This window comes from Equus asinus, chromosome 1, assembly GCF_041296235.1.
Source record: "Equus asinus isolate D_3611 breed Donkey chromosome 1, EquAss-T2T_v2, whole genome shotgun sequence".
NCBI lineage: Eukaryota > Metazoa > Chordata > Mammalia > Perissodactyla > Equidae > Equus > Equus asinus.
This window is the reverse complement of record NC_091790.1, coordinates 95,104,206-95,127,800: the sequence shown is the minus strand read 5'-3', so window position 1 is coordinate 95,127,800 and position 23,595 is coordinate 95,104,206. Positions and strand designations below refer to the sequence as shown.

Genomic DNA, 23,595 nt, shown 5'->3' with positions numbered 1-23,595 from the left:
CGGGGGCTGAACCCCGGCGCTCGCTGGCACTATGACTAGCACAGAGTTGTGCAGCCTTGGTTTCTTCACCTGCAAAACAGGGTTGATAGTACCTCCCCCACCAGGTTTCTAGAAGATTAAATGAGGGTGCACTTAGCGCAGCAGCTCAAACAATAAAAATGGAGAGAAACAAGGAATGAAGATGTTAATGCCGAAAACAACAAATAACCCAATAACGATCCAGCTGAATAAGGGAAGTCTAGAGCAAAATAAATGTAATAAATGAGAGGGAAAGATGAGGTATGCGAGAAAGGAAAAGTAATCCCAGCAGTCCAAGACAGAGAAAAGAGAGGGACAGAAAGGAAAGTCTCCTGCAATCGCAGACCAGGCTTCATCAACTGGGGCATCTTCACAGATGTGTCATCCTTTCGTGTGTCTCCTGCCAAACCCTCAGGAGCCAAGTCAGTTCCCAATCTCCAGAGCTTCAGGCTACCTTATTTTTCTTAAAACAAAAGTATTTCTAGATTTGTTACTGGCTTCATCTCTCAAAAGGAGGAAGACACAAGAAGAATGACTCAAGATCTGAGTGTGAGGAAATAGGAGATTTTACTATGAACTGGTGTTGTGAGGACCAAGGGGGACAGCAGTGAAGGCAGTCCCAGCAAACTTACTCAAAAATGTCAGGAACCAAAAACTCAAAATTTATAGGGTGAAGGGCTATTCATATGCAAAAGTCTGAATCTGTAATTTCAGTCACCCTGACAGGAACGGAAAAGACAGGAGAGGAGAAGGGAGGGAGCAGAGGCTCAAAAGATCTTACACAGACAGATGCACATTGAGCATAGATTTCTGAAGGATGAATGGAAACATGGAGGAAAGCACATATGATCAGTAATAAACAAGAGAATCACAAAACCATAATCAAAGCATCAGGAGAAGCAGAGAAAACCTGAGCTGTGGTTTGTGAGAAACTCCTACGGAAAATAAACTGTCCACTAGTTCAGCCTCTTGAGCTCCACTTGGACCTTCAGCTTTCACGGAGCATGTTCACTGTCCTGGTGCCTCCAGACATGGCCAGGGGCAGCCACTGGCTCTGCAGTCACACCGACCTGGGATCTAACCCCGAGGCCCTGAGCAAGCATTTTTATTTCTTCGAGCTCCGCAAACCTGGGGTGAATTGTCCTTCCGACACCGTAGGCCCCCAGAAGGTTGGGAAATAAGATGCACAGCTGGTGCAGAGATGTACAGATCTACGCAATGGAGCGGAGAAGGTTCTCAACAAACCTGAGTCCACCTTCCCCACGCTTCTTGTGAAACTGAACAGGTGGTGGACACTCCACACTGAGCTGACAGTGTGGAAGCCTAACATTCACCAGAACAGTTTTGTCCTTTCTAGTCTCATTTCTTAGTAAGGAGAAAATACTAGATATTAGCAAAATGTACCTTTTAAACAAACATAATAGGGATAATGAGCATTTTAGTTTCTTGGTACTTAGAAGGCATTTGTGGTTTTGAGAATTTCAGAAGTGATCCGAAAAATCTTCATTTTTACTGTATGTACAATGACTTTATAACATTGTAGCCAAATTAAGACTCTAAGATTTATTTAATAAAGACCAATAAGATCCATAAAATTAACTTACATGACATATTCCAAAATCATATTGGGAGGACCAAATGACATCTAAAATTTACTAGCAAATGGACCAGTTCAACAACTAATACTCTTTCCCTAGGCTTCATATGTTAAACAAGTTCTGAAGCGTCAGTTCATCTTTAGGGACTTTGACTGTTTGGTATAAACTCAACTGTATCATGCATTCACTCATTCATCAACGCAGAAGGTGGTTACTGAGCATCAACCTCATGCCAGGTCCTGTGCATGTTCCAGGAGAGAGGGGCTTGTGGCTTCATGTTCTTCTGGTGAGTAAAACACCATCACCCAAGAACACTGCTTCAGGACTCAAGTGTGGAAGTACGAGTCAGTGTGTTAGAGCACACTGATAAGCTGCCTTTTCCTGAAGGAATTAACTGTCCTAAACATATTTAGAGAAATTCCAAGATGGGTTGACTAAAAACATTTCAAGAAACTATTTTTACATAACACAAAATCGTATGTGTATTTAATTCATTACCTTACTATTGCTTCTTTTATTAACTTTGAAAAACCCCAGAATTTTTTTCTTCTCTTTATCTGTCTCATCATTGCCGAGTGATGATTTTCTAAAGGTTTCTGGAAAAAAAAGAGTACAAAGTTATTTTTCAGCATATGAAACAAGAGATTAAACATTTCACTTTAAAAATCTCAATAAACAAATCCTCCCTTCTTAAATTTTATTTTGGTTCTTATAAGAGGGTAAAACCATCAACTATTTCTTTCAAAGCATTCCAAGCCACCTCGAAGCCTCCAGCCGCATTTACGAAATCACTAGAGGTTCTTTCACTCTATCTGTGACTGCGGTGGCGGTTTTCTCTGGGTGTGGTTGTACCCCGCATGAGAATGGAACAACAAATCTAAAAGTTCAGGGACAGTGCTGCCCGATAGAAAAATAAAGGGAACCATATATGTAATTTTATATTCTCTAGTAGCTGAATCAAAAAGAACCAAGTGAAATTAATTTCAATAACGTTTTACTTAATCCAACACATCTAAAATATTATTCAATCACATAATCAACATAGATATTATTAATGAGACATTTTACATTCATTTTGAACTACGTCTTCAAAATGCAGTGTGCATGCCACAGTCACAGTATGTCTCAGCTTGGACTGGCCACGTTCCAAGTGCCCCCTCGGCCACACGTGGCTCGTGACCATCAGACTGGACAGTGCAGCTCTAAGGACTGTGACACCCATGTAAAACGTCTGCTTTAAGAATTATGAATGAGGCAAAAACACTAACTTAACAAAATAAATCAACCGCTTTCCTGCTTGAAGGACCCCACTCCTTCCTAGAACACAGAATAACAGCTGTGGTCTACCCAGGTGGGGTTTGAAATAATCACCTCAGATTTTCCAGGACACACGTTTCCAGATTTTTCCTTCCTCCCCCCTCAGCCAGAATGTTTTCATTTTTAATTACATTCTTGAGGGGGACCATTCCTTCTTCTTCTTTTTTTTTTGAGCTCCAATCCTCAATCCTCTCCCTTTCTTGGTGTTTTCTTCACCATAATTTTAGGGCTAGAATGGGCCCTCCTGTGTTCCAAATGGGGACACCACAGCCCAGACTTGTCAGGCAGCAGACAAAGGAGCCAAGGGCTGCAGTTCCCAGGGCAAGGAGGGACTGGTAGCACCAGTGTCACCGAGAACTTGGGCCCACTAGAGACCCCAAATCGGAAACTCTGGGGGTGGGCCCAGCAATCTGTGCTCAACAAAGCCCCTGGGGATGCTCAAGCTGTGGGGACCACACTTGAGACTTGGTAGAGTAGAAATTAAGAGAAATGGGGTGTGCAGTATATGTGGGCAGGTTGCTCCCCTGCTCCAAGCCTCAGTTTCCTCACCTGCAGGGGAAATCAGATAACCATGCATGGCACATACAGCTCTACCACAACTACCGGTTATCATTATTCACTGATATGCTGGCACTCCAAGGCCACTCCAGGCCTTTGTTATTAACTTGTCCAGTTCTTCTCTTCCAAGGCACACAGATACGGCAGGAGGACGGATAATTTAGGTATTCCCAAAGGATAGAAAAATGAATTTCACCATACCACTGCCAATTACTAGACAGCCAGACTGTGGATCCACTGGTGGAAAAATCTAGACTAGGATTATACAAACTCTGCCATCAAAATATGAACCCAAACAAAGTAAACATCAGCTAACTTTTTTATCTGCTAACCTAGAATTTCACACTCCAATTAGAGTACAGACAGGAAAGTCAGTGCGTTAGTAACATATGCATTCACGCTAATACTGTCTACCCAACAAAGCAAGAATCAAGCACGCATATTCGCTTTATCATTCAGTAATGGCAAAGTCTCAGGTTTTAGTCACGAGGGCCAGGGCTCTCGGTTCTGTGCTGGTGACTCCAGCTGAGCTGACCAGCAGCCTCCACATCATACAACATCCAAACCAGTGAGCGGGTCGGCTTCAGTCGTGAGGCATGCATCCACACAGATACACATGTGCACACAGAGTTCATGGTTAATCACATCAAAACTCTCTACTAAGCACAGAGCTGTAAAGGGTAATACATACTACACTACAGAGTAAAGCTATACGTAAACTACAATATGCATTAACATGTCATTTAAACCTATGTTTTTAGATGTTTCTAGAATTGAGTGATATATGACACAGATACCGTAAAATGTATGATATTATAGGACTCGACAGATGAACAAGAGAGAGAACGTGTTACTGGGGCACACTATTACGCCAACCACAAAAACGAGAGACTGGATCAGAAAATTGCTATGAAATGGAGACTTTCGTTTCTCTCCTCAACAGCAACAGTGGCTGGCCATCACTTCCACGGGGCTGAAGGTTCAGGGATAGCCCTGGCACCAGAGCTACCCCACGGTGATCTGAGAGGCTGTCTCGTCCCACCACAGCCTGCAACTGTCTGGAGGTGGCAGGCTCCCAGCACCCAGCCCTGAGCTGGGCCCAAGCAGGTGGTCTATTTTTAGAGGAGAGGCTTTGGCAACTTTGGATTGATAGGGGCCTCCTGTGAGGCCTTTAGACTCGGCAGACACTGCAGAAGGATCAGCTTGAGAGCTCAGCAAGAGCATCTGGTTTTTCTTACAGTGTTCGCATCAACCAAATCTCCTCCCAGGCCTGCCGCACAGGCAGAGCAGGAACTGACAATCCATACACAGCCCGGACTGGGCAAAAGACACATGAGAACATGGCTAGATGAATGACAACTTGAGCACAAAGTTTATTTTGCTTCAATTTACTAACACTTAAATATTAATAAAAGTTTAGGGGAGATTGTGCTTAATCCATAAGAAAGCACATTTTGTTCCGAAGCATGAAAATGATTTGGAAAATGTCAAGATGACTTAAGGATGCGGAGGGATGGATGGAGCTGCTGGAGCCTTAAAGACCAACTAGTCCAAGCTATTCACTTTTCCAGATAAGAAAACTGAAGGTCAGGACTGACTAGTGGCCACAATAAGGTCATTCAGCAAATACATGCACAAGGACAACCAGGTCTGCACTTCCAAGTACATGACATGGGAATTCTCATCATGTGCAATCTCTGAGCACCAGGCCCCACACAAAACCGTGTGTACACGGGGGTCTTCGATGCACCTTCTCTGCTGCTCTCGGACTGTCCATATCCCCAGATCAAATCAACCAGAACCGACACAGTCTCCATATGTATGAGTTTTCTGCTATAATGACTCTCCCTTCCTGGTGCTTCTTAAAAGAGAATCCTTCTTTTTGTAATCTTCATCTGTACCATTGATGGAGGAGAAAAACAACAGACGAAGAATATGAACAGTGGCCTAGGCCACAGCACTGTCAGCCACGACATCCAAGGACTGCAATTCCAGACCAACAGAGTTTTCTTTCGTGAATTTTTTCTAGAAATAAAATCTATTGTTAAATACTGTAACAAACACAAACAAAAATTTCTGTAAAATGCAAATACTCATTGGGATTTTAATGAACTTTTTGGAATATGTATGTGTATGTGTATATACAGTCCAGAATGTTCATTAAAACCCCAATATATATGTGTATGTGTCTATATCAATGTATATGTGTGCACGTCCATGTAATACAGTAAATATATATGTGTATGTGTCTATATCAATGTATATGTGTGCACGTCCATGTAATACACGTAAATATATATGTGTATGTGTCTATATCAATGTATATGTGTGCACGTCCATGTAATACAGTAAATATATATGTGTATGTGTCTATATCAATGTATATGTGTGCACGTCCATGTAATACAGTAAATATATATGTGTATGTGTCTATATCAATGTATATGTGTGCACGTCCATGTAATACACGTAAATATATATGTGTATGTGTCTATATCAATGTATATGTGTGCACGTCCATGTAATACACGTAAATATATATGTGTATGTGTCTATATCAATGTATATGTGTGCACGTCCATGTAATACAGTAAATATATATGTGTATGTGTCTATATCAATGTATATGTGTGCACGTCCATGTAATACAGTAAATATATATGTGTATGTGTCTATATCAATGTATATGTGTGCACGTCCATGTAATACACGTAAATATATATGTGTATGTGTCTATATCAATGTATATGTGTGCACGTCCATGTAATACAGTAAATATATATGTGTATGTGTCTATATCAATGTATATGTGTGCACGTCCATGTAATACAGTAAATATATATGTGTATGTGTCTATATCAATGTATATGTGTGCACGTCCATGTAATACACGTAAATATATATGTGTATGTGTCTATATCAATGTATATGTGTGCACGTCCATGTAATACAGTAAATATATATGTGTATGTGTCTATATCAATGTATATGTGTGCACGTCCATGTAATACAGTAAATATATATGTGTATGTGTCTATATCAATGTATATGTGTGCACGTCCATGTAATACACGTAAATATATATGTGTATGTGTCTATATCAATGTATATGTGTGCACGTCCATGTAATACAGTAAATATATATGTGTATGTGTCTATATCAATGTATATGTGTGCACGTCCATGTAATACAGTAAATATATATGTGTATGTGTCTATATCAATGTATATGTGTGCACGTCCATGTAATACACGTAAATATATATGTGTATGTGTCTATATCAATGTATATGTGTGCACGTCCATGTAATACAGTAAATATATATGTGTATGTGTCTATATCAATGTATATGTGTGCACGTCCATGTAATACAGTAAATATATATGTGTATGTGTCTATATCAATGTATATGTGTGCACGTCCATGTAATACACGTAAATATATATGTGTATGTGTCTATATCAATGTATATGTGTGCACGTCCATGTAATACAGTAAATATATATGTGTATGTGTCTATATCAATGTATATGTGTGCACGTCCATGTAATACAGTAAATATATATGTGTATGTGTCTATATCAATGTATATGTGTGCACGTCCATGTAATACAGTAAATATATATGTGTATGTGTCTATATCAATGTATATGTGTGCACGTCCATGTAATACAGTAAATATATATGTGTATGTGTCTATATCAATGTATATGTGTGCACGTCCATGTAATACACGTAAATATATATGTGTATGTGTCTATATCAATGTATATGTGTGCACGTCCATGTAATACAGTAAATATATATGTGTATGTGTCTATATCAATGTATATGTGTGCACGTCCATGTAATACAGTAAATATATATGTGTATGTGTCTATATCAATGTATATGTGTGCACGTCCATGTAATACACGTAAATATATATGTGTATGTGTCTATATCAATGTATATGTGTGCACGTCCATGTAATACAGTAAATATATATGTGTATGTGTCTATATCAATGTATATGTGTGCACGTCCATGTAATACACGTAAATATATATGTGTATGTGTCTATATCAATGTATATGTGTGCACGTCCATGTAATACACGTAAATATATATGTGTATGTGTCTATATCAATGTATATGTGTGCACGTCCATGTAATACAGTAAATATATATGTGTATGTGTCTATATCAATGTATATGTGTGCACGTCCATGTAATACACGTAAATATATATGTGTATGTGTCTATATCAATGTATATGTGTGCACGTCCATGTAATACACGTAAATATATATGTGTATGTGTCTATATCAATGTATATGTGTGCACGTCCATGTAATACAGTAAATATATATGTGTATGTGTCTATATCAATGTATATGTGTGCACGTCCATGTAATACACGTAAATATATATGTGTATGTGTCTATATCAATGTATATGTGTGCACGTCCATGTAATACACGTAAATATATATGTGTATGTGTCTATATCAATGTATATGTGTGCACGTCCATGTAATACACGTAAATATATATGTGTATGTGTCTATATCAATGTATATGTGTGCACGTCCATGTAATACAGTAAATATATATGTGTATGTGTCTATATCAATGTATATGTGTGCACGTCCATGTAATACACGTAAATATATATGTGTATGTGTCTATATCAATGTATATGTGTGCACGTCCATGTAATACAGTAAATATATATGTGTATGTGTCTATATCAATGTATATGTGTGCACGTCCATGTAATACAGTAAATATATATGTGTATGTGTCTATATCAATGTATATGTGTGCACGTCCATGTAATACACGTAAATATATATGTGTATGTGTCTATATCAATGTATATGTGTGCACGTCCATGTAATACACGTAAATATATATGTATTTGTGTGTGTATATATAAGAAATAGGTGTCAGAATAAACACAAAATCTAGACTAATCATTTACATGTTTGTCTATGACAGAAAAGATTAAATTTTACAATCTACATTGCCCCAAATTCTGTAGCAGTCAGGATGGACCTCGAGGGTAGGTGAGCACAGGTAAGTACAGGTAAGCAGGAAATGCTGCCTCTGCCCCATGTACCACCTCTGCTCTGCCTGGAATTTCTGTGTTCATAAAGGGCCAGTTTTCTACAACCACCTCCTTCATTTCTTACAAATTAGAACCACACAGCACATCCTCACACAAGGGACATTCTTCTCTTAGCCAACCAGGGAGTCAAACCAAACCATAACCTCATTTCAGCCGGCAAGACACCCCTCGAGGTGCCACACGTCATGCCTGCATTCCCTCAGGTCCTGCACACAATCAGCTCTTCCGTGCATCGTCCAAGCCCAGAGCCATGCAAAGTGCAGCCTAGCGCGCAGTGCCCGGGCTCACTGTACCTCGACAGCTCAGGGAAGGCTCCGACTGAGTTTTGGTCAGAAGAACTGCAAAAGGCAGGCATGAGAGAGTGAGGGCAAGCTTCGAGATCTGCAGCAGCACCTGACCAAGGCCTGGGCCCCTCCATTAGCCTCAGATGGGGGCTGCCTGTGAGCAGGAAGGAGAAGGCCAGGGGCAAAGCAGGCCTGCATTCCTGGCCTTGATCTCCTAGGGCCCACAGCTGCCAGGCTGCTAAGCGTCACCGTAGAAGCAGGTGGCAGCAAAACCTTCTGCTTTTTATAAGCTGCCACCTCCAGGAATTCCAAGGGAGGCGGTCTCTGCCTACCAACACGTCTCCTGCCAGTGGCCCCGACCCGTTCTCAACCAGCTGCTGGCTGGGGAGGGGATGTAACCCAAGAGGGACAAAGAAGAGGCCTCCTCATGGATGTCCTCTGAAATGTTCTCTTTTCTTCTCAAATATTTGACTGTCAGTAGGGTGGGATGGATGGAGGTGTTTGGCAGGAATGGCAATCAAATATTTCACAGCCAGCATGACACATGGCCCAGTATGGTCTGGATGAACGGGATGTCAGCCACTGGGCTGGAGCAGGTCCCCTGCCATGCTGGGTGTGACTCTTTTATTTTCTGGGGAGGCTGCTGGGGTCCCCCCTCGGAGGGTGCCCAAGGCAGCGGAGAGGGGCACTCAGGGCCTTGGGTGCGGCTCTGTGCCCTAGAGTAGAAGTGCTTGCAAATTCAAATGGTCAGGGTAGCTGCACCAGTGTGCCCAGCCCTGCATGGGGTCAGAGACGGGGCACTAGACTTAGGGAGCTTTCCCGTCGGGACTCCTCAGCTCTGTGCTCCAAATGACCTTGGGTTTGCAGGGTCCAAGCCTTAACAGAGAGGCTGGTTTTATATGACTTTTCCCAGGTAACAGGTTCTACATCCTCCTTTCAAGAAATATCTGATTGACATGGAGCAGAGATACCTGTTTGTGTAATGCTTTTTCTTTCACATACTTAAATATGGGGCAGCATTTCTTTTCTTTTCTTGTCTTGCCAAATGAAAGCTCTGCTTCCAAAGAGTCACAGAAACCAAATTTAAACAGGGCTGATAGAACCAGACGGACACACCTGCAGCATCCAGGCCTGTGCAGCAGAGGCTCAGGACGATCTTGTGTGAGTTTTAAAAAGATACTGGCTAAAACACAAGCCGCATTACTCTCAAATGTCAGAGCACCGTTTCTGAAGGAATAGTCTATGCATCTTAAACTCAATGCAGGTAAAACCCTTTCTTGGATGTCAAATGAGACCCAGGGTCCAGAACCTCAAGGAGGAGATTTCAGGGCGGGGGGAGGCTTCACTATGACCATTGATTTCACAATACATTTGCTAATAATAAAACAGATTGTTTTATTGGACAAACTTGAAAAAAGCCATAGAAAAACATGAAAAATTTGAATACGTATTTTAAAAGCCCAACTTGTTCAATATTTACGGAATAAATAAAAAAGCAACAGACATCAAGTGAGTTCATCAAAATGGATACTTTTATGAAGTCCATTTTAATAATTCTAAGGTCAAGGAATATTAAATTTTTTTTTGGTCTGACAGTTGACTAAATGCAGCAGCCCTTCGTGTCTATCAGAGATCTCTGCTTACAGGACGTCTCAGTCTTTGTACCAACATTGGCCTCGGGGTGGCCGCTCTCACCAGGGCTCTGTGACCTCAGGCTGGGTACCCAAATCACACGAGCGGTAAGATGTCTCCAGCATGGCTGCCGAGGAGGCATCCTCAGTTGTCTTGAGGGACCGCCCTCATGAACTATAATTTGGGCATTTACAGAACAGCTGAGCATATTTTGGGCGCTGGTTTTGATCATGAGCAATGTTTGAGACTTGGGAGCAGGAGGCGGCTGAAAAGGAAACCCATGAGAAGATGGCTTGTATGCGGTTTCTGAGTAATTCTTTCAGAGTGGAAGCTCCAATTTTTTTTGCACCTTTCCCCTCTCTTACTTATCTCACCGAAGCTCATGGGAGCCAAGGGTTGACCGACTTGCTCAGGACTTGGGGGAAGGAGGCCCAAAAATTACAATTGAGGGGAATAAGAATAAGTCAAATTTATTTTCTGCACACTTCATCTCTGGTTTGGACAAAATTCAAGTTGCCTGAAAGTTCACACACTCGACTCTGCTGGGCGCTATGTAGCGAGGAGAGCTGACGGGGTGTGTGTGCGTCCCGTCTGTGTTGCTGGGAGTGGGGTGTCTAAGGCGCAAGGTGGCCTTACCTCTCTTATTGTCCCACGCGTAGAGCTCCTTTATCCCCAGCTCGTTCAGGGACTTGGACAGCTCCAGCTCCTCCCCAGCAATGTTGTCCCTGAGGAGCACCACATGCTCTGGACTGACCTCACACTTCGCACAGATGACAGGGAGAATGTTCTGGAGAGGGACCTCAGGGCTCACACGCACAATAGCCTTTTGTGTTCGAAGGTAGTTCACTACTAAACGCACGGACTTCTGGAAGAACATACCAGACAAAAAGAATTTTCTAAGTACATCTTCCCACAAAAGCTTCAACCTCTGTTTTTATAGCAGAATTGAGTATGGCAAGATTTTATGTAGCCTGAATCTTTCTTCCACAAATTCAGTGGGTCATGAGGGGAAATGGTATACTGAATAGTGAACAATAAGTGCCTGGAATAATAAACTTACCTTAGGATCCCTCTTACTAATGATCAAACTGCTACCAACACAGGGAAATGGACATCAGTAGGGGATCTCCATTTAAAGTCTAATATATATGCTATCTTTCAAGGATTCTGACCAGACTTGAATACTAGGCACTTATATACATTTTTATAAAGGAACATAGTTTGGAAGTATTATGAATAATTCAATTTAAAGAAAAACCCACGCAAAACAAGACATCAAATTTTTAAGAAGCCAAAATATTCACATAAACATATGAATATCTATGTAAACATATATAGTGTATATATATTTCCATGCACACACATATTTATATATACACACTATACAACCACATATATTTTAAGTCAGAAAAATATTTTAGTTTTTTAAAAACATCAGACATATAATAATCAGAAAGAAAAACAATTTGACTAAAGCTGATTCTAAGTGACTACAGATAAAGTGTTCCATCAAAAAAATGTAATATGCCGGGGCTGGCCCCGTGGCCGAGTGGTTAAGTTCGCGCGCTCCGCTGCAGGCGGCCCAGTGTTTCGTTAGTTTGAATCCTGGGCGCGGAGATGGCACAGCTCGTCAGACCACGCTGAGGCAGCGTCCCACATGCCACAACTAGAAGAACCCACAACGAAGAATACACAACTAGGTACCGGGGGGCTTTGGGGAGAAAAAGGAAAAAATAAAATCTTTAAAAAAAATGTAATATGCCAAAGTCACATGAAGTCAGCTTCTGCTTGGCCCCTACTGACCACCCGCATTGTTCTAGGATCTGGAGAGTGGACACAGTAGACACATATTAAATAAGAGTGACTGAGGTAGATCTCATGCTCCTTTCCAGTCTGATTACCAGGGTTTGACAAATTTTAGGAGGAAAGATGGAATCCACGGATCCTTTTCCATGTTTCGCAAACTGAAATTGTGCATAACCCTGGGCTCACCTGCCCCTGAGCTTTGCACCTGGGGACCAGGGAGGTAAGAGAAGCCACAGGATATAAACACGGTTTTGCTTCCTTGAACACTAATTTTACTTGAAGATTTAGGGAAAACTCTTTCAAACAGAGTGTAGATGGCATCAATTAAAATTTACTAAACACTCAAACCTAGAAATTCACCCCCTTGGCCAAATTTCCATTTTTTAAACCAGGAAAACTTAGTAGATCTTCCAGAAATCTAAAAAAATGAAATAGCACTGCTTTTAACTAGAGCTAAAAGATCCATATCCAAGCCATGTTAAAAAGTACAATAACCAGCTGGAGTTAGTTTTAATGGATAATCAAAAGCCTGAAATAAATCTATGCATGTGATAAGATATTCTCCAATTGCAATGAGTAAATTTTTTCAAAGGGAAAATTCTCTTTTTTCCTCTCTCTGTCTCTCTCTGGGAAGATGTTCAAATCTTCTACATATCCTATCTGCTTCCTAGGGCAGGAAGACCTCCAGAACTGAACTAGAACCTCTAGAACTAGTCCAATAGGGTAGCCAATGACTACCTGTGGTTATTTAAATTTAAATTAATTAAAATTAAAAGTTCAGTTTTTCGATCACACTAGCTGCATTTCACATTCTTAGCAACTACATGCAACCAGTGGTTATTGCTCTGCAAAGTGCAGAATTATACATCATTTCCATCTTTGCAGAAAGTTCACATGATTAGCTCTGCTCTAAATGAATTCCTTTCCTATAATAGCCAAAGGACCAACATTACAACAATTAACATTACTAAATTCTGTAAATTTCCACCTCCTAAAATAAACTCAGTTTACTTCCGAATTTTGTTTAGTATGGAAGTAGGAACCTCAACCACAGCTGTCTGCACATGGTACTTAGATAAGAGGGGCTCCAGCGGCCCCTCCTCAGCACTTCCAGCACCTGTGGTCACAGGTATCTGCATATGTCCTTAGATGACACAGGTTTCCCGTCCTACTGACCTCAGGCACCTTAGGTGGGCCAGGCTTAACCTTCTCTTCAGGCACTTTTTCTTTCAGAAAAACGGTATGCACATTCAGGGTCCCAACTAAAGTATTTGGCTTAAAACTCAAAGGCTGTTGGGTTTCTGAAGACCGGATCTCAAGGGCATGGTGGGATGGATTCAGGTGGTTCTGAAGGCAAAGTTCAACCAGCAGGTCCATCATTGCGTGGCTGGAAAAGAGAAACAAAGCATGGTTATTAGGAATGTCTGCTCTCTCTCTTCTGTCTTGCCGAGTGAGGGTAGAACAACGGACCAGTGGACGAACGAGCAAACTGGCTGTGCTTATGAATAAAGACAACTGCGGCTCATTAATTCCTATGTGTGATTGACAGCCATTTCTTAACATTTTCAATATTAGTAAACAACACTACTGAAAGAACAATCAGATCGAAATCATAATAGCTGGGAAAATAGTTGTATTTCTAGTTGAATTCATGGATACGTGGACTTGAATCCTGTAAGGTCAGTTAGCACAAATGATATTACTTATGGATACAAAGCATTATATTTTCAGTTATTCATAAATATAATGCATCCTAAAAACTGAAATTTTTAAGTTGATGAAGATAATCACTTTCTTTTAGGCTAAAAAATATGCCTTTTTAAAGATAAAAAGAAAAACCCTAAGAAAATGACCTTTTTCGAATGTCGAAAATTTTCATAATGTCCCCCCATCCCAGGTTATTATTTACTAAGGGAGGAGAATAACAATTCGGATTATCCCAAAGAATGGAAAATTTCACTGACATCTTTTATATCTGCCTAGCAGAGTTTTTATATTTAAAGCTGACTTATCTTTTCCTAAATTTCCCGAGCAGTGGAGCATAAACCTCTCACAAAAAGCTAGGTCCTTTCTCTGATCTATTTCTTAATTGGTAACTGGTATGGCAATTATTTCAGGTAACAATTATGCTTTCCAGGTGTCTGGTGATCTGGGTGTGTGCAGATCTGGGACTCCCGGTGCACCTGTAAACACATAGGTGCTAGCCACTGGCCCGCCACCATTCATCCATCACTCACCTCAAGGGCTGTGAGCTGCTGGGGCACTGACGCTGCACAGTAAAACCACAGGGAAAGTCCCAACCCTGAGAGAATGCCCCAAATGCCCTATTTCTCATTCAACTGCCTACAAGTAAAGAATATCATCATAATGCTTTGATTATTTCAAAACCACTTCCACAAAAATAATTACTCCCATCTACTATCCAGGAAGTAATTAAATAACAGCATGTGCCTTAAGAGGGGACTGGAATCCCCTGTGAGCTTTCAGAGGCTCAGCATTTCTTCTGGCCCCCTGGAACTCTGATGGGGCATTCAGTGTGGCAATGCAGGTCTAACCCTCATAAGCATCACACATGGGAAGGGGCCCTATCTAATAATGCTGTGAATTCTGATTCCTTCAACTCTGAGAAGAAAATCGTCTTTTTCAAACATTGAGCTTAATGCAAAAAACAGGGAGTGACATCACAAAGACTCCAAGACATAATATTCCACTGAAAAGCCTCAGTATAGAAAACAGACTTCTAATAATGCTAAAATAACGACATATTAGTTGTTACCATTCACTGAGTATCCATGATGGCCTGGAGCTATACTGAGCACTTCACAGATTCCCTCTCCTCCTCACAGGTCCGGAAGGTGGGGACTGCTGTGGGGGGGTTTCCATGGAGAGGTGGAGCTAGGATTGGGACTCTGGTCCATCTGATGCTGACTCTCATTGTCTCTCTCTTCTCCTCACCCGCAGTCTACTTCCTCCAGAACCATGAGAAATAAAATGTCGCTTAGCCACGCAGCCTGTGGCATTTGGTAGTTTGGTAGCCTGAAGTGACGAAGATGAACAGTGACACCATTCTCAGGGTTTGTCTGTCTGTCTCTCTCTTTCTGTAATCCCAAATTCCAGGTTCAATGGCAGAGTAACAGACAGTAGCAAAGAGGACTGATTACCCAAAACTGCGTTAACAGGGGTGGTGGGGTGAGGGAGCATATCTGTGTGGTTTTCTGTCTCACTGCTCTTCGGTATCCTTTTTTCTTCCAATTTCTTCATCTCTTTGTTCCCTAAATGTCTTTTAAGTGCTCATAATATAGGGGTGAAATTTATCTTTTGGCATTTGTTGTGGTCTCTATTTTTAAGTTTAAAGAGCATAATTTTTCTACTTTTCTTTAAAAAATATTACTTTTCAAATGTGTACAGACTTCAAAATCTATTGTTGCAAGAGTCCGTGGTTTCACCAAGAAAAATATGAGTCTTCTCTCAAATGTGGTTCTTTCTGAAATCCTGGCAGAGAGCGAGACAGAGCAAGGAACAGCCTATGCCAGCACTCCTGTTCCCCAAATGCAGAGGCCACTCAGGGACCTCACAGAAGACTCACAGATGACAGCGAGTGGGCTGTCTGGGCCAACAGAGTTGGGACACAGAAGTCAGAGAGGCCAGGCCCTAGCTCCATCAAGTTGGGCCCATTATTGAATGGCCCTTCTCTAACGGAGGACACTTCCACCTAAGTCATGACGCCTGCCTGTGGTCAGGCTGCTGAGGATCAGTCTTGAGCTGCCTACACTAATCACTCCTACAACTCCCTCTGTGCCATCAGGCCAGCAAGACCCTGGCCTCACTCTCAGAGGCTGCCTGCTCATCCCGGTACCCTGACCTCTAGCAGAGCTAGCGGCACACACTGCAGCAGGGATTCTGAAAGTGTAACACACAATGTGAAATTTCTGCCTTGTTAAAGCACAGATTGCTGAGCCCCACCCCAGGGTTCCTGATTCACTAGGTGTGGGCTGGTAAACTGCATTTCTAACAAGGTCCCAGACAAAGTAGCCACTGCTGCTCTGGGACCACACTTTGAAAACCACTACACTCTAAGTACTCACAAAATAAAGGGCTCCTTTGGTGTCAAGTTTACAAATTACATTAAGGTAGTTACTTTGGGACATAATGTTCAAACAAACACACTTAATATGCATGTACCGTTAAATCTTAAACTGGTGGAACGTGGCCTAGTTTCTTGTGTGGGACCAAGGCCAGCAGGTGGCCCAAAGCCCTGGGTAAACTCTGGTTTAACAGAGTCAGAGCAGACCCTGAGAGAAAGTCCAGTCTGGCAGCTTCAAATGGCATCAGAGAGGCATGATACGGCAAGATGCTAACGAGGCTCTCCGAGAGGCGGTCTGTGCTGACGAGGCCCAGTACAAAGGAACATGCGGGCAGAACACAAAACCTGACAGTGAAGAGACAGGTGACTGAAGAAGGCTGGAGCTAGAGAGCCTGCCAGCCAGCAACAGAGCTCAAGGTTCAAGGCTGGGGTCACCAAGAGTCCAATCTCATGGTGGCCTGGGTCCTGGGGCCTATCAAGTGAGGCACGAGGGAATGAGGCAGCAGCAAAAGGACCAGAGGCGCCTGTGCCTAAGGTACAAGTCAGAAGTCGAGTCATCAGGACGATGGCACCAAATCCCAGAGAGTTGGCCACAGCCTAACAAAACCCAAATGCCCCTTGGGGCCAGGCAGTTGCTGCAGTATGCAAAGGGCCTGAGGACGTGACTCTTGGGAGAGTTGGGGCATTCAACTTTTAAAATTGTTTAAAAGACAGTGCTGGTTGGAACCCCTTGACTTGGAGGGAAATGTGCTGAGGCTGGGAGCCTGACAGTTATCCTGCCCAGAGGTGATGTCAAGAGCTGTGTTACCCAGACAGGTGTGAATAGGTGATCTCAACAAGGGGTACATCCTGGTTAGGTTCTCATCATGGTAACTTGTGTTTTTTCTTAACTCCAGCCTCATCACCTTTGACCTATATCTTGAAGGTAATCTTACTTTAGAGTCTAGAGCCTTCTGTGTCCATGTCACATGGAAGTAGTTCTTTTCTACCTGCTTCTCACTTGGCAGATGAGTCAATGAGCCCCCTGGGGGACCTGGAACACAGCCCAATTGTCTTTAAAGTTATTTAAAAATGCAAGTGAATTCTGCAAGCTAACTTAATATAAAGCTATTTTTCCCTACATTTGAGGAAAATGTTTTAATGCACGAGTTTTCTCCTGACTTGCCTAGTGCTGGAATAGAACCTTGTGTCCCCAGAGGCATGTGTAATCTTGTTTGAAATCTGTGGAGCTACGGTATGGCCCACAAGAGACACATTAGGACACCACCAGCCCAAACGTCCAGGTCCATGTAGCTCCCCGTCTCAATCTAGGTTCCAGCAACACTAAACTTCCTGCTTCTTGCCCAAACTGGTCATTTGCAAATGATATTTATTTGCTTCTGCTTGCTGGAATGTCCTCTCCCCAGTGCCTCATAAAAATTAGGTGTTCAATAGGTATTTTGCTCAACGAACAAATGAGAATTTTCATTTTTTTAGTCTATGAAGATTCCCACAAAATGAGACTATCCCTCTGTATGATTGGTACAACACCAAATCCAAAACAATAAGAGCACCCCTGTGAAGTGTTAAACAGCAGGTTTAGTAAAGAGCATACTCACCCTCTCACAGGATAAGCAAGTCGCTTATAACCATGTTAGTTTCCTCGGCAAAGTTCCCATAAAGAAGACCCAGGAGTAACTGGAGGCTGAGGACCACATATGCATGCCACAGATATGTCTATATATATTTAGTTTCTCTTGGATTTAGCTCAAACATATAAAGCCTTACTAAGGCAGAAACACTTTAGGGAGGTGACTTAGCACCTAGATGGTCAAATGCATTACATGGGCTGATAAGAAAGGAAGGGCGTTCAATGAGGTCCACCTCTAGTTAATGTGACCAATACGGGCTCCATGTCCTGGGAATCTTCCCTGAGAGGGATTTTAGGGCAGTGAAAATATTCTCTTTGTTACTGTAATGGTGGATACAGGGCATTATACATTTGTCCAAACCTATAGAATCTACCACATTGAGTGAACGCTAATGTAAACTCTGCACTTTGGTGGTTACGAAGAGTCAGCGTGGGCCCGATTCTAACACGTCCCACTCTGTCAGGGGATGTTGATAATGGGGGAGGTGGGGAGGGGCAGGGGGTATATGGGAAATCTCTGTACCTTCCTCTCAATTTTGCTGTAAACCTAAAACTGTTCTAAAAAAATAGTCTTTAAAGCAAAAGGTATTCTTCAAGTGAAAACGTAAATCAAACTAAACCAAACCAAACCTGACTGTTAGTCACTTAGAGAAGGTCTTCCTTGGGCCCACTCCGCAGCATCAGAACTGCGCTTTCCAACTCCCCTCCTTGAGAGAAGACGAGCAAGCTTCCTTCAGCCCCTGGAGCCGTGAGCTCACCTGGGAGCAAGGGTCAGGCCACAGGCCCTTCAGAAGCTGCAAGCTGAGCGCATAGCTACTCCTTCTGCAAGAGGCTTTGCCTGCACCTTGATGGGTAGGGCAGATAAAGGACAGACCAGGGCTGAGGGTCACTCACAGCCTCTCTCCCCTTCATCTTGGAATGGATGCACTCTCTCCAGAAGGGTAATGGAGGCCCAATACCTGTCTTGAGAGTCCTGTGTTGTTTTACCAGGGCCGGGACCTCAAAATCCCTGCCCAGTTGTAAATGTGTCTATTGGAAGGGGTTCTCACGGCCCATAGAGACAAAATTGCAGGAATGAATATTGAGGGAGATTTCCTCTATTCTGCAAATGGAATGCTTGCCTTGTCCTGCCCCTGGGTCCCTTGGACATGTGTACCAACTTAGGACTAATTCACCCCATCTAAAGGACACAGCCCAACTCTCTAACGCTTGACACAGTTTATGAAGTTCTCTTTTAGCTAAGGGCATTGTCTCTTCAAAGATCTTCTCTTTATTTGTGCCCCAATTAAAGTGATGGAATTGGTGGCCTCCTTCCAGTGGCCATGTGTAGTGCTGGAACACCTTTCCTAAAGCATGCCAGAGCACTTCCTTATGAATGGCCCGGAACACCGAGTCTCATGTCTTTAACTCTGTAAGAACAGACGGGGACTTTTTATTTAAGTTTCTAAATCCAAAGGAAGCTTAAAAAAAATCTCTGTCATATACAGAATGGAATCATCAGACTCCAATTACTAACGTATTTTCTCTATGAGAATCTGTCATATCAAGAAATAACATGGTAAGGGGCTGACTATAGCTTATAAACTACTTGCTTAACCTATGCAAGGATGGGCATGTTCTCTAATAAAACAGAAGAGGGAAACCACATTGATCAACAACTAGTAGATCTATGCTCAGCAAGGATGAGGAATTGACTTCAGCCCGCTCTTGTCTTGTTAAAGAATATGACATATAAAACTAGTTCCTCAAACAAGAAGCTGCTGCCAGCAATAGTTATCATCCAATGACCCAGTTAAGGGGCCCACAGGCTGCTGCTCTAAGTCACTTAATCCTATAGGAAATCTTGGAGAGGGGATTGCAATTTACTACTAGAAAAGAGAAAAGTATTTTAATGCTCAACCTTGAAGGTTGCACCTAGTCTCATAGTTACATTGCAAAACTGCACAGTGGTGCTTTTACTTTGTAAAGGAAAAAAAAGATACAACTGGAAGAATGTGTTCAGTTTGAAAACATTTTTCAAAATAATGTTTTTACTTTTCAGGCAGGCATTCTATCTCTCTGCAGGCAACTGTCAAACTGGACCATGTGTTGTGGTATTGAGACATGACCCTCAGGCCATTTTCTCAAAAAGTATGTAACTAGATTTATAGTGGCAATGGTCTCATGGGTATATACTTACCTACAAACTCACCAAGTTGTACACATTAAATATGTATAGTTTTTGTATGTTAATCACACCTCAGTCAAGTGTTTTTAAAAAATAAATGCAACTAGAAATTGAGCCAAAATATAGGAATGGAGGCTGACCCAGTGGCATAGTGGTTAAGTTCGTGAGCTCTGCTTTGGTGGCCCAGGGTTCACAGGTTCAGATCCCAGGTGTGGACCTAGCACCACTCGTCAAGCCATGCTGTGGAAGCATCCCACATAAAATAGAGGGAGATTAGCACAGATCAGGACCAATCTTCCTCACAGAAAAAAAAAAAATATATATATATATATATATATATATAAATATAAGAATGGTGAGTAAACCATAATACATTCACCGATAATATTTCATGCATCTATTAAAGTAGTTTGTAATCCTCTAATAATATGGTAGGCTTCTCAAGTTAAAGTGGGAAAAACGGACTTAGAACAAGGACCACTCCGTGAAACAAAGAAACACAGAGGTTCTAGTACCTTGGGTATCTCTCGTGTGAGCCCTGGGAGCTGCCTAGGGAACTGGCACAAGAGCTCCAGGCTTCTGTGGGCCGCGAGACCACAAGCTGGCTCCTCCCACATAGGCCCAGTGTAGATCTCACTTCCTGTACCCAAGCCCTTCTGCTGGGACAACAGCTACAGAAGGGCCCCCAAGGAGGAGTGTGCCCCATACCCCCGGGGGGCACCAGTGTGGAACGCAGTCTGGGACCACCTAGTAGAGCGGATGACGTTGTATCCACAGCTCAACAGCTCCAGTCCTAGGGACGCACTGAGGCCTGGAGCAATGGGCCTCAAATTTTGTTCACCTTGCCCATAAAATAATTGTAAAAACTTATGTACCTCTTTGCCCATTAAACTATCACCTAGAATTTTCATTATAAAGTTTAAATACTTGCAAAGGATATAATTTTTGGTAGAATTTAAATACTGGTATTTAAAAATAAAACTGCTGCCTCACTCTTTTCAATGTATCTACAAGAATAAAAACACCCAGAGTGATGTGGTTCCCACCATTATCCATTTTCAAAACACTTGAACAAACTGCTTTTTAAGATTCAAATATTTCCTATCATTTCTTGTTCTCCTTGTTTTCCTAGAAATATTATTTCCATTCACTCCTGCCTCAGAATTATATAAATATATTTTCATGCTTGAAAGTTTTTTTTTTTCTTTTAAAGTTCGGCACCTGAGCTAACATCTGTTGTCAATCTTTTTTTTTTCTTTTCTTCTTCTCCCCAAAGCTCCCCCGTACATAGTTGTATATCCTATCTGTGAGTGCCTCTGGTTGTGCTATGTGCGATGCTGCCTCAGCATGGCCAGACGAGCAGTGCCATGTGCTTGCCTGGGATCTGAACCGATGAAACCCGGGGCTGCAAAAGTGGAGTGTGCAAACTTAACCACTAGGCCACAAGGCAAACCCCTTGAAAGGTTTTATAATTGGTCACTCTATCATATTCTCTATAATAAAAACTGTATAAAAGTTTAAATTTTACTTTTTGTTTCCTGTGACTTTGTTAATTTTTTTTATTATAGATCAAATTACCAGTCACAATAGTAGTAGTAATACAAAATTTATCAAACAACATAATTATGATATATTTTGATAAATATCAAACATAAAATTAGAAATTCTATTGGTCATAAAACTCTTAATACTATGATTGAAAGAGGCTTTGCCAAGGTTTCAGTTGTGCCTTCTATGACTGATGTGGGAAAAAGAACTGGTACGTGACCTTGATCACAGGCACATTCACAAGCAGACCAGATCTAAGAAGGAATATGCGTCTGGAAATTGATTCCCTTAAATTTAAAACCCATGGGTCGGATTTTACTGCTTAATCCAAACTAGTATTCTTTTCATTTGGAAAATTGATTACCGATTGTAGTTACACCCTTATGGGTCAGCCTGTAAGTGGACATTTGAATGGTTAATTCAGGAGAGTGCACCTGGGCTGTATAACTTCAGCACCAAGACATGGGCACAGACTCTGGTGGCTGGTCACCTACTTGGAGTTGCATATGGGCTTCCCCTTCTTTCTGAGCCCCTCTTGTATCAGTGAGCTGTGTAAGCCTTGCTCTCCTAAGGGTTAAGGTGTACTGTGGTGGGGCCAGTTAGCACACAGTCACCCCAGTGAGACATTTCAGACTGTTACCTGGGCCCAGATTTATACCCCCTCAGCCCCAGTCCGACTGATACAGAAGGGAGTGCAACCCTTCAAGATCCACTCTTCAGTTCTCCCCAGACTTGCACGCTGATCACAGTGACTCGTCCCTGAAGCACCTGGGTCCTTACCTCCCATTGACCACACTCTTCTTCTCCAGTCCACTAGGCAGAACCACGGTCACGTCCACCACACTGTTCCGCAGGTTCTCCTTCATGGTGAGCAGATTCTGCGGAGGGCCTGGAGACACATCTCGATGAGGTTTCTGCCTGCTTTGCACATCTGGGGTGGCAGGCTTTCCAGGAGGAGGGGGGGCACGAGCCTTCATCTTCCTCCTTAAAAATGACAACACAGAAGGTGAATGAAGTGGCAATTTCCAACTACAAAGTTAATACAATCACCTATTGATCTCCAGCAGCTTTTAAGTACTTCTCCTCATAGTAGTTCATTCTTATAAGTATCTCTCTCTTCTCAAAAATGACTTCTGAGTTGCATGATCTTTCTACCATCTATATATTGGCACTCTTCAATGTTAACTCTTCAATGTGACACTCTTCAATGTCCAGAAAATGGACAAGTAAGAAAAATAAAGGAAGCATTTTTGAAAGGAAATGTGGCTGGAAAGAAACAGCCTAAATATGTGTTCACCACCAGGGAGGGGCAGGATCACAAGTGTTACAGATCAAAGTGGGGATTGGCTTCACAGAGTTTCTTGGATCAGCCCTTTCTGAATCTTTGAGTGGGTTAGAAATCATAACCAATTAAGTGGACCTATGGAGGGTTGGCCTTGCTCCAGCTTAAACCCCTGTCCCAGCTCTGGGTCCAGGACCAGCTGAGGATCTGGAACCCATGGACCCAGAAATTGAGGATGTTCTGGGACAACACCCAGATGTGCTAAATTAGACAGAAAGCCCATCAGACCAACACCCACTGACTCAGGCCACTGTGGATGCAGGCAGCTGTTTGGCAGCGAGGGATACGAGTGACAGTGTCTTGACGGACAACCCCTTCCTCTCCGTTTTCACCTGATTCCTGGCTGTGCTTTGAACTCTCAATTCACCTTGTAGGAAATTTCTAAACACCTAACAAGGAATCATCTACTCTGATGAACATTTTTAGAAATTCTTATCTCCTCCAGATTGAGGGAAGGCAATTGACTTTACACTGTTATTTTATTTTACATATGTACAT

At 42.1% G+C, this 23,595-nt stretch overlaps 1 protein-coding gene across 16 annotated transcripts in view; it reads right to left on the bottom strand.

Moving 5' to 3' along the window:
- The window catches only part of COBL (cordon-bleu WH2 repeat protein), a 281,679-nt gene that overhangs the window by 158,039 nt on the left and 100,045 nt on the right, over positions 1-23,595 (bottom strand). For 9 of the 16 annotated variants that reach the window (XM_070496931.1, XM_070497188.1, XM_070497372.1 and 6 more), the window contains 5 exons: positions 22,536-22,739; positions 13,503-13,713; positions 11,157-11,385; positions 8,898-8,942; positions 2,115-2,212 (listed from right to left, as the gene is read on the bottom strand). In XM_070496931.1, the coding sequence (XP_070353032.1) occupies positions 2,115-2,212; positions 8,898-8,942; positions 11,157-11,385; positions 13,503-13,713; positions 22,536-22,739 (787 nt within the window). The remainder of the gene's footprint in view (positions 1-2,114; positions 2,213-8,897; positions 8,943-11,156; positions 11,386-13,502; positions 13,714-22,535; positions 22,740-23,595) is intronic. The other 7 variants (XM_070496988.1, XM_070497264.1, XM_070497441.1 and 4 more) reach the window with 1 other exon arrangement.